Consider the following 19,990-nt stretch of genomic DNA (forward strand, 5'->3'; position numbering starts at 1 on the left):
CGTGTAGCCTGTTAGTGTGTGTAGTTGGTTTGGGCACTCCACCACTGTGAGGATGTCGGCCAGGTGAGGCTGCAGGTGGGCTCTGGGAGCCGGTAGTTGTGGATGGGGCCCGAGGATCCAGAGGACGGACCCGGGTAGCCCAGTGCCAGAGGGCACCAGGGGGTGACAGAGCCAGGAGGGGCCTTCCCCAATTAGATAGGTTAGGGTGAGGAGCTAGGTAAGCTCGGGTGGCAACTACAGTGGTGGAGGTGTGCAGGTGGGTAGACCTGCTGGGAGAGCTACACGTCACAGCCCAGAAATTGTGCAAGGGCACCGGGAGATGAACCGGGGGAGTGAGACCCCAAATTGAGAAGCACCACAGTTTGGTCAATGGGAATTGGTTTTTAGAACCCATAGTGTAAGTTGGCCAATGGATTGGCAGGGAAAGACCCCGGGTAGTGTAAAGTGTGTTAATGTCATTTAGAGGACTAGGGCATGCCCGTACTATATATATATCTAAAATTATATCCCCCCCCCTCTATTTACATGAAATGGTTTGGTCCAAAGCGAACGGCTTGCGAGTACGGTGACAATCCCCCCCCTCTATTTACATGAAATGGTTTGGTCCAAAGCGAACGGCTTGCGAGTACGGTGACAATCCCCCCCCTCTATTTACATGAAATGGTTTGGTCCAAAGCGAACGGCTTGCGGAGTTTGGTAAAGAAATCGCCATAGCGTGCACAAACGCGCAGGAAAGCGAAAGAATCGCAAATTAGTTTTAATTAGTTTTAAAACATAGTTGAACGCCAACATAGTTTGCCAACGTGAAATAAATGAATACGCTCTCAAATGTGCCGTCCGAGGCAGAGTCTGTTCGGCACGTTCGGCACACGTGATAGCTCGCTGCTCTGATTGGTTGAATCGTTTTTTGGACATAGCTCGGTAACTACTTGTCCGATTAATATGAAACCTTGAAAAGGCACATCCTCGGGTCCCCAGCAATATACCTGGCAAGTTTAAAGTATATCGGACCCGTGGTTGTCGAGAAACAGCGGTCACAGCCATACAGACATACATACACACAGAGATTACTGGAATTATAGATAGATAGTTAGGATTAGGAAGTCTCCTCGCACCATCTGCATCCACTCACCTGAGATGAGGTAACTCCACACCATGCCATGTTTTATTATTTTTTATTAATGCAAATGTTTTGGATTGTGAGACGCATCATGACGTGGGTGTGACATTGTGCGTAATTCCATCTCTCCCTCCTTATGAGGATTGATGACGAATTGGGTGATGGCAAATTTTGGATAGTGGGGGAGTGAAGACGAATTTGGTATAAGGGAAATAAGGGGAAGACGTGACGGTAGCGACGGATTGGTAATGTGTAGATTTTTGTACATATGGGGTAAGGGCAAGGGTAGTGTAGGTGACAGGGGGGTGACGTACGGTAGGGACGAGCTTTCTCATTTCGCTCTCCGTGCGCATTTCGCCTTGCATTGCCTTATTGACGTGTACCCTTGTGACCTTACCCCTCGCTCATTTCTCTTGTCCCCCTTTTGTCTCCCACATGACCTGTGCGCCATGGGGCGCCGAGGGGAGCGTGCGTGAGTCGGCCATTGTGCGCCCGGAACTCTCAGAACCAGCTGGCTGCATCGATGCACCACATTATGGACCACATGTCTGTGGCCGAGCACCACTTATGGACCCCATGGGTTGGGGCATGGCCCCTCTGCTGGAACCAGCCATGAGGGCCCGAAATCTTGCTGGCGGACCTTGGCCACAGGGCACCGATGCCCCACAGGTGAACCACACGTAGTCGGCCCTGTGGGCCATAAATAAAATAAATAAAATGGACACGTTTGGGCAAGCTTTATTGCAAATAGGCCGCCAGTAAGAAAATGAAAGAAAGACAACAACTGGAAGACAATAATAATAACCAGCAGAGGGAGCCGAAGAGCAAGAGATCACCTGCAGGGTTAGGGGTTGTTGATTTATTTTTTATTCTTGAACAGTGATGACTGCACCGATTGGTGCTTGGGTGTGTATTGGTGCGTTTTTGGGTGCTTTAATGGTGCGTCGATGCAGAGCAGACTGTCTCCCCCCCAGAAAGAACAATCACAGGTCCTGGGTTAGTTTTGTACATAAAAATAGCGTCATTGTAAATAATGCTCCCCACCGTCAGTGTATAGTTTGAAGACAATTCCGCAATTCGGTTAACTGTGGGCGTAAGTCTGTTAGGCAGGGTGCAATGGAGCAGCGGGACACATTTATTTATGTTTTAAAACTGTCGCACTCAGGGTCAGGTTAAAAGTAGAGGGAACTACACCTACGTGTCACACTAAATAAAAGAAGTAGGCCCGGGTCGTGCCTAAGAGGAGGAGGGTGCAGTGTTGCGGGTATGAGGACTGTATATATATTTTTTGATTGTGTGCTTTATTATTATTATTATTGTTATTCTGCGCCTCCTGCCTCCGGAGCTGTGTAAAGGTCAAAGGGGCATCCCATAATTAGTCCATAAAGCATCCACACCACAGCCAATCATAGAATACCCCTGTTCAATAGTTATATCTTATTCTGTGTTTTAGGGTAAGGCTGTGTCTCCCATTAATTTAAATACTCCATTGCACCAGTGAAAGAGATAGATTCCCTTCATTCCCACTCCCAACACTTCCATTCCCCCCTTTTCGTCAATTGCAATTCGCATTGCCAACTGCATGTTGGGCGGTTTTCCCTTCATCCGCCATTGACCACGAGGCAGGGTTGGGGAAGAAAGGCGGGTCCCCACCTCGTCATAGAGGGGAGGAGTGAGCCAGCCCCACTCAACCAACCACAAACAAGGGGTTGGACTTGGAGAGGGTGTGGAGAGAAACATCGAGGAGGTTCGCGAAGGTTGAGGGGTGGGGCCTATATAACCCGCAGGCAGGGCGTGTCCAAGGCAGAGGAGCTTTTACCGGCAGACGAAAGGGAGCCCAAGCCGTTGAGACGAGAGGAGGTCCAAGGGAGATGAGCTTTGACAGAGGAGAGACGAGTACAGGGGAAGGAGCTGGGTCGTCAGAGCAACAGCGCGTGGAGAGGTCCATGACAAGAGCTGAGTTGGTCGTCAGGGGTGGTCAGTGGTTGCGTTGAGTGGTTGCGTTGGAGAAAGAGTGGTTGGACAAACAAAAGAGAGGAGAGAACCCGTCACGCGAGAGAACCCGTCACGCCAGACCCCCCACCAGCAGCGTTGGCTTGGCTCCACCAAGCAGCTCCGACCCGCTACCCCGCGCACACGACAGGATCGGTGGCATCGGCGGCCGTCGAGGTCCAGCCCGACGTCCCGTGCGGGATCACACTCCAGCCAGCTCCGGGCCTTCCTCCAGCCACCCACCTCCTGTCATTCCTGCCTGCAATTTCCATCCATTTGCGTACGTGAGTTTGTTTTGTTCGTGCTGTCCTGGGTAGTAACAATAAGTCTGTATAAGCTAAAGATTGCACTGTGTCACCTGCGTCTCATGTCCCTGTAAATAAACGTGACTGCTTGCTTCCTACTTATATGTGTAAATAATAAATCCAATTACTCTTCTGTACGTCTTCTTGTCTTCTTCTCTCTTCCTCTTTACATTCGGTCGCTTTAGAGGTTTCCCGATTGAATATCTGTGGTGCGATCTGGCCAACGTTCGAGTGGAATCGGGTGAGTTGGGGGTAATCGGGTAAACTGTACGAACACGGCGGCCATTCCGCTCGGTCAAGCAACATCTTTAGCCGTGTCCGTAACAATATATATATATATATATATATATATATATATATATATATATATATATATATATAAATAAATAAAATCTCTATATTATATATATATTTGGCGTCAGGAAGGGCATCCGGCCAAAAAAAAAACATTGCCCCAAACAGGGAACCATGATTGTCATGGGGCCCACAAGGCTAGCCCCCGCTCTAGCGGGGAAAATGGCCGTAAAACGATCATTAATTAATTAATTAATTCATTCATTCATTCATATATATATGATTTAGGTGTCACAAAAGGGTGTTCCAAAACCTTGGCCCCCCCTGCCCAGCTCTACTGGGTCGCCACTGTACAATGGCGGGCATATAGCGGGAAGGATCATTCATTTGACATCTCAAATACCAAATTTCATAATGATCTAATGAGCCTTTCTTGTTCTGTTGCAGATTTTGTGAAGTGATGTCGTGGTCGGGTGATTCCAAGAAGAAAAGGTGGATATGCCGCATCATGGCTATCGCGTTCCGAGTCGCCAGGGATCAGACGCCGGGAACCATATCCCGATCCTGGGTTGCCAAGTACCTGAACAGGTCTGAGGACTTCGTCAAACGCAATTGGAACCGTGATCCCTTTGATTGCGAGATGGACAGCTGGCCCGAACAGACAGCACAATGTTTGTCTCAGGAAAGCAGGGATATCATCATTGAGTCGCTTGCCAAGGAGAAGAAAAGCATTTGAGGGCTCCAAAAGGAGATTGAACGGGTTCGAGGGAAGAAGAAGAGCTTATCAAGTATCCACAGGTTCCTTCAGTCCATTGGCGCAAAGGCTTTTCACCAAATTCCAGCAACGAAGCTGACGGAGAAGAACGTCGAGGATCGAATGTGGTTTTGTGAGTTTTTGAGTGAGTGGACCTCTGATGATTTTCTTTTCCTGGCCCCTTCTGATGAATTTTTCATTTATGAGGCTCGACGTCCCAACTTCCAGAACGACAGAATTTGGGCTCTTCACAATGACATTCCACAAGAACTCAAGATTCGAGAGAAATCGAAGACAGCACGGTGCGTTGGCGACTTCTTGATGTTCACAGCGAAAAGGCTGATGTGGGTGATCAAAGAGCAAGGACAATCATGGGATGGCAAATACCCCCGAGACGTTGTGCTGACCCGCCATGTTATTCCGTTCTTACGGAACCCAGAAAATGTCCTCAGCATCAAGGAGACCACGTTTCTGCACGACCGAGCCCCGTGCATGAGCGCACTGGCGACCCACAATCTTCTGAAGGCGAACAAGGTCGATTTTTTCGGAAACGATGAGTGGCCAGGAGCATCGCCTGACCTCAACGCCTGTGAACATTTGGGGGCGATACTCAAGGACAGAGTTGAACAACGCCTCCAGAACACCAGGGAAGAGCTACTCACTGCTTTGACTAACGTCCTCGAAGAAATGGAGTTCGATCGTGACTTGTTTGTGTCTCTCTTGGAATCCTACCCCGTGCGTTTGGAGGTAGTTCGGTCGGCGGACGGTGGGCACACCAAATATTGAAGCAAAGCTTTGAAACTGTGCACATGAGATGTCGAATAATAAAGCTTTTTTCCCCTATTCGTGGTTTCTCCCTACCTCTCCTACGTTGGGCTGGGCAGGGGGGGGGGGCTAAGGTGTTAGGACACCCTGTGTGTATATATATATACACACAGGGTGTAATACACACAGGGTATAATATATATATAATATATATATACACACAGGGTATAATAATATATATATATGTATATATATATATATATATATATATATATATATATATATATATATATATATATATATATATATATATATTGTTGCGGAAACGGGGGACGGCTCTCCCGTTAGCAAGGGGTGGTTAGCCCCTTGTCCTGTTAAGCTGGCCATCTCCCCGGTCCTGGAACTATCCCGCTTCTTCGTGGGGTGAGTTGGCCGAGGTGATTGGTCAAGGGAGTCCCGTACACCTCCGCCAACCTCTCCACGAAGCCGGTGGATAGCCCCATTCGAAACCACGGACAAGATGTTATTTGCCGAGCGGGTTAGCAGCCCGCGGTTCGAACCATTAGCAAGTACTAAACCCGATTCCTATGCGTTGGCCAAATCGTGCCACAGGTGTTCAATGATGGAAATCACAAAGACGAACGGATGTGAAGAAAAGAAGGCAAAGGTAGGAAGAACAGGGATTTATTACTAATTACTATTTACACAATCAAAGAAACCAAGGGAGAAGGAAAGAAAACGAAAGCAATTTACAGAAGAAGAAGAAGAAGACAGTGCAATTCTACTTATACAAGCTTAACGTATTCCCAGGGACAAGACACACAAAACAAACTCACGTACACAAAAGGATGGAATGGCAGGAATGGGTGGAGGGATGAGAAGCTTCAGGTCCGTGCAAACGGCAGGGCTGGAGGTGACAGCTCCAACTCCTCTCACTCTGGTTCACAGAACGGGCGACAGGGAGATCCGAGGACCGCGGCACGTCGAGGTTCGCGTGCCCGCACTTGTTGTTCTTCAGAGTGCTGGTTAGTATCGCGAGCAGGGGTGCCGATTCTCATTCGCCTTGTGCTCCTTGGTTATGCGCTTTCCTCTCCAGAACTCACTCTCTCCTCTGGCCCCTTACGCATCTCTCGTCCTTCCCACCTCTCTCGAAGCAGTCCCTCAACTGAACTCTCTGAACTGAACTCCAGTGGACTGCTCTCTGGTGGACTCCGTGGGGGGCTACGCGTGACGGGTTATATAACCACGCCCATGGAACTTTCGCGAACCTCCTCGAACGCTCTCTCTCCGCCCTCTCAGGCCAAACCCCTCATCCTTGGTTGGTTGATCGGGGCTGGCTCACTCCTCCTTCTGATGACGAGGTGGAGACACGCCTTTTTTCCCCGAGTTAGAGCACGCCGCAATTGAGGGCAAATGCAGTTGGCAATTGAAAGGGCGATGGTGATGCCAATAACCCCACCCAATGCAACGGTGGCGAACGCCGCGGTGCTGGCGCTTTGGGAGGCCACGGCGATATTGTAGGGGATCTATCTTATTTGATCTGGTGCAATGCAGTGTCAATTAATGGGAAACAGAGCCTTAAACTAACATAGAATAAGAAATAACTATAGAGAGGTCTATGATTTTCTACGTGCATGCGATGGACTAACTAAAAGGACGACCTTTGATCTTTCACACAAAACGGAGGTATTTACAAGAATTACTATTTACAGAGGGTGATATTTACAAAAACTTACAGGATTCTCAAATCCGTTACAATATATTTACATAGTCATTTAAGCACAGGAGTTCTATGTGCTGGACTGTCAAAAAGGGAAAACATAAATATAACAGGTTTTCTGCACATGGAAAAAAGATTCAGCAGGATGTGCAAAATAAATCAAGATGACATGAAAATACAGGGTGTTTCAAAAAGATTGATACAACTTTTACTTCCTGCCATTTCTTTGTTTTTTGACCCATACCATTTTCCTTTTCAGTGTTTGGTGGTGTTATCGTGGTATTTGTACTCTGGGATTTCTAGCTCCATAGCTCAACTATGCCATTGGCAGTGGAGCAGAAGACAAAAGTGGTGGCTCTGTGGTATGAGACTAAATCAATAACCACAACCACATTTTCTGGGGGCAGAACCACCTTAGGAGATCACGGAGAGGTACCTGAAAGGGCCTAAGGTCACATGCTTCTGCGCCTTCAATGCCAGATGAGGAATGTTAGGGCCTTACTGGTTTGAGAATGACAACATCAGGACGGTGATGATCAACGGTGAGCGCTACCGGGCCATGCTCCAGAAGTTCCATAATGATCTAGCCCAAAAGGTCACCCCACACCAGCTCAGCATGACCTGGTTTATGCAGGATGGTGCACCCCCGCATACAGCTGGTGACACCATCACTTTCCTGCAGTAGCTCTTCAGAAACCGCCTCGTTGCCCTGGGTACCACTCATGACTGGGCACCCAATAGCCCAGACTTGAACCCTCTGGACTACTGGTTCTGGGGGGCTGCCAAGGGCTCTGTCTACATCAACCACCCTGCCACACTGGATGATCCGAAGGAGGAGGTGTCAGACGACCTCCAGGCAGTGCCACATGAGACCCACAAGAAAGTTGGACAGAACTTTGGAGTCAGGATCCATGCCTGTCTGAACCGTGGAGGGGCATACATCGAGAACGTCAATTACAAGGATTTTGTGTAAATGCCAATTTCAGACCTTGGGCTCTCACTAACTCCAGCCGTGACTTACTGCAGTAGTAATCAGTGATAGAAAATACCATGTCATAAGCTTTCAAGAAATGTTTGTTTCACGTTCCTGTGGTTTCTGTTTCTTTGTAAATAAACGTTTAAAGTTGTATCACTCTTTTTGAAACACCTTGTACATGAATTTTTTAAAAATCCACGGTCATACTTAACCTATTTTATATTAGCTTTTTGCGAAAAACAAAACAAACAAAAAAATAACCTGACTTTACATTTGGGGGGGAGAAAGGGTGGAGGACATGTATGGAATCATTGTGTCGATGCAGCCTGGCCTAAAATACTGGTGTAGCCTTTGCTATATTGGGCTATAGAATCAACATAGAGCACAGTAGATCTTCAACACAACTGTCTAAAGACTTTCACGGGAGTGTTAGGAAACTTATTTGACTCCCAGATGAATGGATCCTGTGTTCTAGTATAGAAAATGCTTTTTTATACAGACTTGGCATTTAATATGGAATATTTTTTTTGTGGGGGTGAACTTACTTTTCAAGATGTCTTAGAACCAAAAGTTCATTGGAATTATGTTGAAATTATTCTAGATTTTGTTAATGTGACCTTTAAAAGAAACAACATCCACATTTGACATTTCGAAACAAATAAATTGATCCTTGAGAGTGATGTAAACTGATATCGAACTCAATTCATGGACAGTACTGTGTTAAACTTCTGTACGTTTTCCAGAAGTATCTCTTTCTTTTGCACATTAGCCCAATTTTTTTTGAACAAAAACAAAAGCTAAATTACGACTGGGATTACAGACAGTAAAATTACAGTTCAGTACTTCGTGTAACCCCCACTAGCATTCAGGAGAGCACGTACATGTTGAGGCATGCTGTTCACGAGATTTGCCAAGGTTTGGACAGGAATCGCTTGCCGTGCAGTGACAATAGCCTGCTGCAATTCACGCACAGAGGTCGGCTGCTGGTCCAAGTGGTCGATTTGACGCATTAATTCTGTCCACAGGTTCTCTATCGGATTCATATCCGGGGACATGGCAGGCCACTCCATATGCTCTACACCACGGTCAGCAAGAAAGTGTTGGATCATGCGAGCACTATGAGGCCGTGCATTGTCATCTTGGAAGACAAAGTTTCCTCGAAAGGCTGCACGAGCAAATGGAAGCAATGTTTCTTCCAGAATGGCCCTGTACTTGAACTGGTTCAGGTTTCCATTCAGAACAACCAGGTCAGTTTTGCCCCCTGCATGAAAAGCAGCCCAAACGGTCACCCCACCACCTCCAGCTTGGACTCTTGGCACTATACAATCTTTGTTGTAGGCTTCATGCACTTGTCTGCGCACTCGGACGCGGCCATCTTGACGATAAACCAGAAATCTAGACTCGTCACTGAAGATCACGTGATTCCAGTGTCCTGGCTGCCATTGACGGTGCTCTCTGGCCCACTGCAATCGGCGCTGGCGATGTGTGGCCAGGCGTGGCTTTCTCAGGGGACGCCTGGCACGATAGCCTGCTTGAACCAGTCGTTGGTTGACTCGCCTTCTGGATACAGGCACATTTGTCAGTTGCTGCCACTCAGCCCTAAGCCGATTAGCTGACTTGGTACGGCCATTGCGGACTAACCGGTGCAACTGGCGATCATCCCTTCTTGTGGTTCTGCCTGGACGTCCTGGCCTCGGTATTGGAGTAGGGACACCCCTCTGAGCAATTCGTTTCAGGATCTTTGACACCTGACCTTGAGTGATGCCATACTGCCGAGCAATAGCAGGCTCTTTCATGCCGTAATTTCGTAAAGCCACCACTCCATGACAAATAGCATTGTCGAGTTGACGGACCATCTCCAGAGGAAGCGGCAATAACTTTTGGAGACGTGCAGCAGTTGTTTTCCAATAATACAGAACGCAACAACCCTTGTATACCCGACTGTGAAGCCAATCGTCAACTGCACCTGTCCGTACATTTTGCCACGCCACTTGTGATATAATCCTGTTGTTGACTTCTTGCTGCGACAGACAATCAGTGACATGGTTCTTTTTAACAAATAAATCACCAAAGTGTGAAAGAAACTCACCAGATTGACATACTGAGTTAAGAAAGTAAACCCAAGTCAAGGAAAAAAAAAAATTCCATATTAAATGCCAAGTCTGTATATCGATTCATAAAATCACTGAATAATGAAACTAACAAAATGGATGAAAGGTTAAATCATATAAACTAGAACGGCACTCGATAGAGCGCATATATACCCCACTGATAGGCAGGATCTGGATCCGGACCTGAACTAAAATCGAATTGCTTGTTCTTGTCACCTAACCAACTCTTCCATCTAGTTTTGTCACAACCTGTCCACAACTTTGACATATCATGCTATATATTGTTTTTGCCCTCTCTCTCAATTATGAAAAACATAGAGCATAAAAACAAACAAACAAAACAAAACAAGCAAAAAAAAAAAAAAGGTTTTTTTTTTTTCTCAATTATGAAAAACACTGTAAAAATTATTGTATCTGGATCCGGATTCGGATCTTCAGCAAAATTGAATCCTTTCGTCCTGGTCATACACTCAAGTTGTCCACCAAATTTCATCTGTATCTGTCCACAACTTTTTTGAGATATCCTGCGCACAAACAGGCAACCAAAACAGGGATGAAAACATAACCCCTGTCCACCTTCCATGGCAGAAGTAAGAAAATAAATGGACTTAAATGAACTATAATAACCACCATCATTATGACATGCCTGGTGTTGGCTTAGCGGTCAGGGTGCCGGCTTGGGATCCTAGGATCCTGGGTTCGAATCCCGGTCGATCGCTGAATTAACGCCAGGGGGGTTGACTCAGCCTGTCATCCTTCCGAGGTCGGCAAATTGAGCACCAGTTTGCTGGGATGAATGATCCGGGTGTGTACCCCGATTTAGAATAGGTACACCGTATCCCTGCGCATCGTCAGAGCGTGACCAAGGGTTGGCGTCAGGAAGGGCATCCGGCCATAAAAACATTGCCTCAAACAGGGAACCATGATTGTCATGGGGCCCGCAAGGCTAACCCCCGCACTAGCGGGGAAAATGGCCTTAAAACGATCATTCATTCATTCATTATGACATGACCCAAATGTTTTTCATTATTCTAGAATAATTTTGAGGTTTGTACATAAATTAAGTGAAGAAAATGGGTGATATGACACAAAGTACAAATCAATACAGGATAATAACACACTCTTACCGATTAGCCTTCCCCTTCCAACCCTCCCCTCATGTTCTCCCTTAACACTTCCTCCTCCACTACAAACCCAGGTGTGAAAAGGGAAAACAGGAAGCTGGTCACTACAAGAGTGGAGACGTTTATTAACAAACATGGCGTTTCATTTACTTGGCAATGCAAAAATGAAAAACAGAAAACAAGTTAGAGGAGCAGAGATGAAGCAAAGTGCCTACCTTGGTTGGCATTTTACGACCAATAGAGATGGACACCAAGTGACAACACTATGTCATTGATGTGAGCCAGCACACAGCACGTCATGATCAGAATCTGCCTGTCGCAAGCTGGGAATACTTGGGAATACGAGAGACTTGCTGACAAAACCAAATGAGTTGCGTCGATAAGGTTGCAAGTAGAAACTTGACAAAATACAAATGTAAGCAAGGGTCAACAAAAATGGCTGCGAAAATGAGGGAGCAGCTTGTGGAATATTTTGCTGGAATCAAATCGAAGACAAATGTTGTTCAGTTGGCTGATCTATTTGTCAATGACACTGAAAATTGGAGGAGAAAACGACTTCAGTTCCCTCCATCGCTGCAAGCAGACCTCACTACCTTTGCCATTTGCAAAAAAGAAATCAAGATCCTCACACGCCCCATCAGGTGGAGAGTGAAATACAGCAGTTCAAAACGGAAAATAGGCCATTTGGTAAAGGAAAAGAGAAAACAATATCCATGGCATGGAAAATTGAGGAAAATGGTGCGATATTGCTTTTGTACTGACGTTTACCTGTCCATGCTACCATCTTATATTCTTCTTCGGGTTCAAAAAAGATGTAAAATGAAGCAAATAGAGATGTGAAAGATTCCAATCCAAACTGAACCTCAAACACCCACACCCTTCCCCATTTCCCTCCTCCCCCAACACACACACCCCTAATCCCATCCTTAGTCACACTGCATTTTTTTTACAGGATTATAAGGCTCGTAGTGGTGCTGTCATCACACCTCACACACATGGACATACAGACAAATACACAGGACACAACACGGGACTGTTTAGATGTGACAAAAACAGCCACTGAGCTTGGGGGGAGTGCCATCACTTCTCAGGGCAGTCTGGGTACCAGCGCCGTCACAACAATGGCACCGCCTTTCTCACCTCACTAAACGGGGTAATTCCTCAGTGAGGGATTTCCTCCTACCCATGGACGATACCAAACATAACCACCAGAAGAATAGCGCTCAGTATACTTGATTTGGAGACAAATTATTTGGAAATATAATTGAAACGAGGAAGAGATAGATGACTCTGAGGCTAACAAAACAATGTAGTGGTGAAAAACGAGGAAATGTGAGACGACCAAGGTCATAATTAAGACCCTGAGTATAGTGGAAGAAGGTCGATCAGTAAGATGAAGAATATATTTGGACAGAATTGAACACTTGAGAGAAATTTGAAAAAAAAAAGAGGTGTGTCGAAGTGAGTGGTAAGATAAACTTTGTATCAAAACACCCAAAAATATGATACAACAATAAAGGATATTCAACTTTCAAAATAATCTCCAGCTTCAGTTTACCGAAGTACTCACACTCTGTTCACTTCTCAAACGGACCCTGAAAGCGCTTCTGAAGGATGCATTTGCACCCATCAATGGATCAATGGGTTATCCGTATCAATACCGGAGCCTAAATGTCCTTCACAAAGCTCTACTCTTGACTCAGAAATGAAACAAAAACACTTTGCTACCTAATCGAGAAAGTTAAGCGGGTATAAGAGCGGAAAAGTGAACAACACTTCCTCCAATAGTTTCTAGGGACATTCATATAGATTATGGTGGCAGGAAGGGCATCCGGCCATAAAACATTGCTTCAAAAAGGGGGACCACGGTGCCTGGAAAAGGCCAACCCCTGCTCTGCAGGGAAAAATGGCCTCTAAAGGTGGTTCTTGGTTCTATAGAGCATGGAGTTCACTATATAATCGAAAATAAATAAATAAAGGCTAATGAGAGGTTTTACACATTAATCCATAATAAAGTGAATAATTTCAGAACAAGTTAATCTTCGAAATTCTTCTTGAGACTGTTCAAATACATGAACGGCATAAATATTTTCAGTAATGTCCAGCAAGTTGACTGCATTCCTGGCTTGCCGTGTTAAAATCAAATCAAGCATGACTGAGAGTTAGCACATGGTGGCAAGCGGACAACGTACTGTCCCTCGTCCTCAATGCATCAAATGCAGAAGCCAAAAGCAAATGAGTGATGTGTTCCAGAATCAACATAGCACTTTCCAGGCAGAGGAAGGTGTACGCTCGTCGGCACACATCATATTTGGCTGGACACTGGATGCCGTTATGGCTGTGGCTGAAAGGCTTCCTGTACAAAGTACACTGGATAAAACTTTACTGAAGCAGAGGCATTCAAGGGTTCCTTACTCAAAGCTTTCATGCATTATCATTCATTCGTAGTCCTTATGGCACGTATTCCGTTATCTTACTATACATATGATACATCACTTAAACTATGAATATGCCCACTCTTACCTTGCATGTTACATGTACATTCTTTCAAGCATATTCTTTACTTCTTTGCATCAGCCGCTGAATTGAGCTTTTTGCAGATTTCACACGTGTTCTAGCAACTACCGAAAATGTTTTAAGATGTGTTTTTGTGAATGCTTAATCAATACAATGTATAATCCATCATCCCACAAACACGTGTATGCATACGCATGTGCACGCATGAGCACACACATATACGTGACATATTATACATTTAACTAGCAGAAGTACCCGTACCCGGCATTTGCCGGGCGGGGGAGGAGGAGGGGAGGGGGGGAAAGAGGAGGGGAGGGGAACGGGGGGGGGGAGGGGGGGAGAGGGGAGAACGGGGGGCGGAGGGGGGCGAGGGGGTTGGGTGGGGGGGGAGGGGGGGGAGGGGGTAGGGGGGAGGGGGAAGGGGGGGAGGGGAGGGTGTTGTGGGGGTGCCCGGGGGAAGAAGGGCCCCTCCCCCCCTCCCCCTCCCTCCCCCCTTCACCTCCCCCCTCCCCCCTTCCCCCCTCCCCCTCCCCCCTCCCCCCCTTCACCTCCCCCCCATCCCCCCCTCCCTCCCCTTCCCTCCCTACCATCTCCCCCCGTCCCCCCTTCCCCCTTCACCTCCCCCCCTCCCCCCTCCCCCCCTTCACCCCTCCCCCCCCCTCCCCTCTCCCCCCCCGTTCCCCTCCCCTCCTCTTCCCCCCTCCCCTCCTCCTCCCCCTTAACACCAGGGGGGTTGACTCAGCCTGTCATCCTACCGAGGTCGGCAAATTGAGTACCAGTTCACTGGTAATTCCCTGTGTGCCACAAGAGGCGCCTAACAGGGTTGGCGGCACGAACCCGGAAGTCGGAACTCATTGTCGTCAAATAAATGTAGCATGTATGTTTCACTCTCTGTCACATGCCGTTGGTCCCATGTCAATCGGATGAAGTTGAAAAATTAACATTACGAAGTTTCTCTGGGACGTACTGATTCCGAATAATGAAGTTGAAAAATTAACGTTCCGAAATACGCTAATTACGCTAACAGAAGCGCTGGCGCTGCGAAGCGCTAGAGGGAGCGCTGCACTCCCTCCCTTCGATTCCCTCCCTCTTCTGCTAGCGTTTCTGCGCTAATACGCTAATTTTAAAACCCGAAGTAGGTGTGCTGTAGTTGCTCTGAGACGTACTGATTCTGAATATGCCTTTGGTTTTTCTCTGCGATGAGTAGTTCTCGAGTTATAAGAGGACAAACAAACATACTTTACTGCTTTATATATATAATATAGAAGTTGGTACGATTCGGCCAAGGAATCCCAGAGATAATTGCAATTAAGTGAGCCGTGACGTCACGGAACGCGCCGCCGGTAATATATTATAATTTATGGTAATCTATGCAGCACGACATGGTCATCACGGAAAACAAGGCGCCTTTGCCGGCGCAAAACGGCTCTCCCAGGGTCAACCTCGGTATCGTTGTGAGCGCACGGTTCAGCCCTTCAAGAAAAAGTTTATTTTGTAAAAATCGAACCACGCGTTAAAAAGATATGACTGGTTTTGTTCGCCGGCACTCGAATCGGCTCGCGATAAAATCCAACACGTCCTTTGTCGGGGTCGTCTGAACCAACCATGGGGCCTAGAAGGCTGGGACTGGTCTCAAAAGTTAGGTCTCGATCATATCTCGTAATGCTGGAAGCTGCACGTCTCTGTGATAATCTTGTGGACCATGACAAGAGATCGTGCGAGTCGCTCGCAACGGCTTCAAGCACTTCCGCATTCGACCATTTCATGAATGCCATATGCCCCGCCCATCAAAGCGCGTACATATTAAACGAACATACAGTGGCCCATGTGTCGTCATTTGCGCATGCGCCAAAGTCTTTGCAGGAACATGAAGCATCGGAACAGCGCATTTGCACATGCGCAAGAGTGAGAACCGCCGCCTGTGCACCATTACGCTAACAGAAGCGCTGGCGCTGCGAAGCGCTAGAGGGAGTGCTGCGCTCCCTCCCTTCAATTCCCTCCTTCTTCTGCTAGCGCTTCTGCGCTAATACGCTAATTTTAAAACCCGAACTTTTTAAAAATTTAAGGTGTGCTGTAGTTGCTCTGAGACGTACTGATTCCGAATATTCCTTTGGTTTTTCTCTGTGATGAGTAGTTCTCGAGTTATAAGAGGACAAACAAACAAACATACTTTACTGCTTTATATATATAGATACACACACACATCCATATATATGACTATATGTGACATAGATATACACAAACACATGTGATATATTATACATATTACACCCCCACACAGGGCCATATATTTGAGACATAACATATATTTTGAACACACAAAAACACACACACACACACACACACACACATATACGACTATACATGACATACAGTAGATACACACAAACACACATGATATATTATACATATTACACAACACACACACACAGGACCATATATACTATGTGACATATCATACATATTATACACACAAACATGTACACAGGACCATATATACGAGACATACCATACATTTTATACACACAAATAAAGGGCAATATATACATAACATATACATTTTATGGACACACACGTGCACACATGACCATATATACAGTGCATATAGAAAGTCTACACCCCCTTTCAAAGGTTTCACCTTTTGTTACCTTAGAACCTGGGATTAAAGTGCATTAGATCATACCTTTTCCACCTTTATTTACACATCGTAACCCACAACTTCCAAAGTGAAAAACAAATTCTACAAATTTAAGAAAATTAATTGAAAATACAAAGCTACAATATCTTGATTGGACAGGTGTTCACCCCCCTGAGTAAATACTTGGTGGAAGCACCTTTGACAACAATTACAGCTGTGAGTCTGTTGGGATAGGTCTCTACCAACTTTGCACACCTTGATTGGGCAATATTTACCCATTCTTCTTTCCAAAACTGTTCAAACTCAGTCAAGTTGTGTGGGGAACGTTGATGGACAGCAATATTGAAGTCATGCCACAGATTTTCGATTGGATTTAGGTCGGGGCTCTGACTGGGCCACTCAAGGACATTCATCTTTTTATTCCTTCGCCACTCCCATGTAGCTTTGGCTGTGTGCGTCGGGTCGTTGTCATGCTGAAAGGTGAACATCGTAATTTCAGCTTTCTTGCAGAGAGCAGCAGGTTTTCCCCTAGGATTTTTCTGTATTTTGCTCCATCCATTTTCCCTTCTATCCTGACAATTGCCCCAGTCCCCGCTGATGAGAAACATCCCCATAACATGATACACCACCACCATAACACAAACACCACCACCATGCTTCACAGTAGGGATGGTGTTCTTTGGGTGATGTGCTGTGTTGAGTTTGCACCAAACGTAACGTTTTTCATGTTGGCCAAAAAGTTCCATGTTGGTTTTTTTGCATACCTAAAACGGGACTCAATGTGGGCTTTTTTAAGTAATGGCTTCCTTCTTGCCACCCTCCCAGACTTGTGGAGTGCTTCGGATATTGTTGTCACATGCACACAGTGACCAATCTTTGCCATGAAGGCCTGTAGCTCTTTCAAAGTTGCCAATGGCCTCTTGGTAGCCTCTCTGATCAATCTCCTCATTGCTTGGTCATCCAGTTTGGAGGGAAGGCCTGATATAGGCACTAGGCAGGGTCTTGGTGGTACAATACACCTTCCACTTCTTAATGATTGTCTTGACTGTGCTCCGAGGGATATTCAAGGCCTTTGAAATATTTTTTATACCCATTCCCTGATATGTGCCTTTCCACAACTTTATCCTGGGGGTCTTTTGAAAGTCGTTGCTGTGAAATGCACTACCCAGCAGAGGAAACATACAGGGACAGCTGATTTTATTTTGAAATAATCAGTCACCACAATTTAATACAGGTGGAGGCCAATTAACTTGGTGGGTGATTTTGAAGGTGATTGGTTGGTTACACCTGAGCTAATTTACAATTGCTATTATAAGGGGGTGGACACTTATCCAACCAATATATTCTAGTTTTGTATTTTTAATTAATTTCATGAAATTTGTAGAATTTGTTTTTCACTTGGAAGTTGTGGGTTACGATGTGTAAATAAAAGTGGAAAAACTCTGATTTACTGCAATTTAATTCCAGGCTACAAGGAACCAAAAGATAAAAAATTTGAAAGCTGGTATAGGCTTTTGATAGGCACTGTACATGACACACACACACACACACACACACACACACTATACATATAAACAATCACACACACACAGGACCATATAAACGTGGCATATCGAACATTTAAAACACACAAACACACGCACACACACAGGACCATATACAGTGCATTCAGAAAGTATTCAGACCCCTTCACTTTTTTCACATTTTGTTATGTTGCAGCCTTATGCTGAAATCGTTTAAATTCATTTTTCCCTCATCAATCTCCACCCAATACCCCATAATGACAAAGAGAAAACAGGATTTTAGAAAGTTTTGCAAATTTATTAAAAATAAAAAACTGAAATATCACATTTACATAAGTATTCAGACCCTTTGCTATGACACTTGTGAAAGCCCACATAATCTTGTTTCTCACAGTCTGAGAGTCCTTTAGGTGCTTTTTTGCAAACTCCAAGTGGGCTTTCATGTGTCTTTCGCTGAGGAGAGGCTTCCTTCTGGCCACTCTGCCATAAAGCCCAGATCGGTGGAGTGTTGCAGTGATGGTTGTCCTTCTGGAAGTTTCTCCCATCTCCACACAGGATCTCTGGAGCTCAGCCAGAGTGACCATCGAGTTATTGGTCAACTCTCTTACCAAGGGCCTTCTCCCCAGATTGCTCAGTTTGGCCAGGCGGCCAGCTCTAGGAAGAGTCCTGGTTGTGCCAAACTTCTTCCATTTAAGAATTATGGAGGCCACTGTGCTCTTGGGAACCTTCAATGCAGGAAATTTTTTTTGCAGGCTTCCCCAGATCTGTGCCTCGACACAATCCTGTCTCTGAGCTCTGCAGGCAGTTCCTTCGACCTCATGGCTTGGTTTTTTCTCTGACATGCATTGTCAGCTGTGAGACCTTCTATAGACAGGTGTGTGCCTTTCCAAATCATGTCCAATCAATTGAATTTACCACAGGTGGACTGCAATCAAGGTGTGGAAACATCTCAAAGATGATCAAGAGAAATGGGAGGCACCTGAGCTAAATTTCAAGTGTCATAGCAAAGGGTATGAATACTTATGTTTATGTGATATTTCAGTTTTTTCTTTTTAATAAATTTGCAAAACTTTCTAAAATCCTGTTTACTCTGTCATTATGGGGTATTGAGTGCAGATTGATGAGGGAAAAAATGAACTTAAACGATTTCAGCACAAGGCTGCAACATAACAAAATGTGAAAAAAGTGAAGGGGTCTGAATACTTTCTGAATGCATTGTATACAAGACATCACACACACATACACACACACACACACACACACACACACACACACACACACACACACACACACACACACACACACACACACACACACACACACACACACACACACATACACACACACACACACATGACATATTATACATATAAACAATCACACATACACACGCATGCAGGACCATATATATGTGACATATTGTACATATCATACACACACATATACGTGACATTATAAATGTTATACACACAAACACACACACACACATACCTTAATGATTGTACACACACATATGAGTCATGATTATACACACACACACAAATTCACACACACAGACACACACAACCATGTATGCGTGAAATTTTATACATATTAAAACACACACACATGCACGCCGGACCATATATACGTGACGTATCATACATATCACACACACACACACACACACACACACACACACACACACACACACAAACACACACACACACACACAAACACACACACACACACACACACACACACTTTCAAGAAACGATTATGCTGATACCTCAATGTAGCAATCAAGGAAACCTCAAATAAATATCAACAGTAAGTGAAGAGCACCTTGAGAGAGTCGAAGCAGGCGACCACACGGCCATTGTCCACCTGGCAGTGCTTCGGTGGGTGTGCGTAGCGACATTCGTCGTCCTCTCGGCTGCACGTACCTCGTTGGAACTCTCGACAGACCTCCAACGTGAGCCAGCGTGCATCCCGGCCTGACGTGGCCAACAAGCCTCGCATCTGCTGTGCTCAGGTAAAAAAAGAAAAACAATCATAACATTTTCAAAATAAAATGAAATAAAACAACCAGCAATTCATTTGAGAAATGTCACAATACAAATTTTACATCACAGCCGTCCAACCCTGCTCCAGTCATTGAAACGCTCTTTC

At 45.5% G+C, this 19,990-nt stretch overlaps 1 protein-coding gene across 21 annotated transcripts in view; it reads right to left on the reverse strand.

The window, feature by feature from the left end:
* LOC137435080 (muscleblind-like protein 1) overlaps positions 1–19,990 on the reverse strand; it is a 93,018-nt gene that overhangs the window by 36,834 nt on the left and 36,194 nt on the right. For 17 of the 21 annotated variants that reach the window (XM_078784683.1, XM_078784693.1, XM_068128504.2 and 14 more), the window contains one exon: positions 19,664–19,843. In XM_078784683.1, the coding sequence (XP_078640809.1) occupies positions 19,664–19,843 (180 nt within the window). The remainder of the gene's footprint in view (positions 1–19,663; positions 19,844–19,990) is intronic. The other 4 variants (XM_078784695.1, XM_078784681.1, XM_078784690.1 and 1 more) reach the window with 1 other exon arrangement.

This window comes from Myxine glutinosa, chromosome 9 (genome assembly GCF_964187855.1).
Source record: "Myxine glutinosa chromosome 9, kmMyxGlut1.1, whole genome shotgun sequence".
NCBI lineage: Eukaryota > Metazoa > Chordata > Myxini > Myxiniformes > Myxinidae > Myxine > Myxine glutinosa.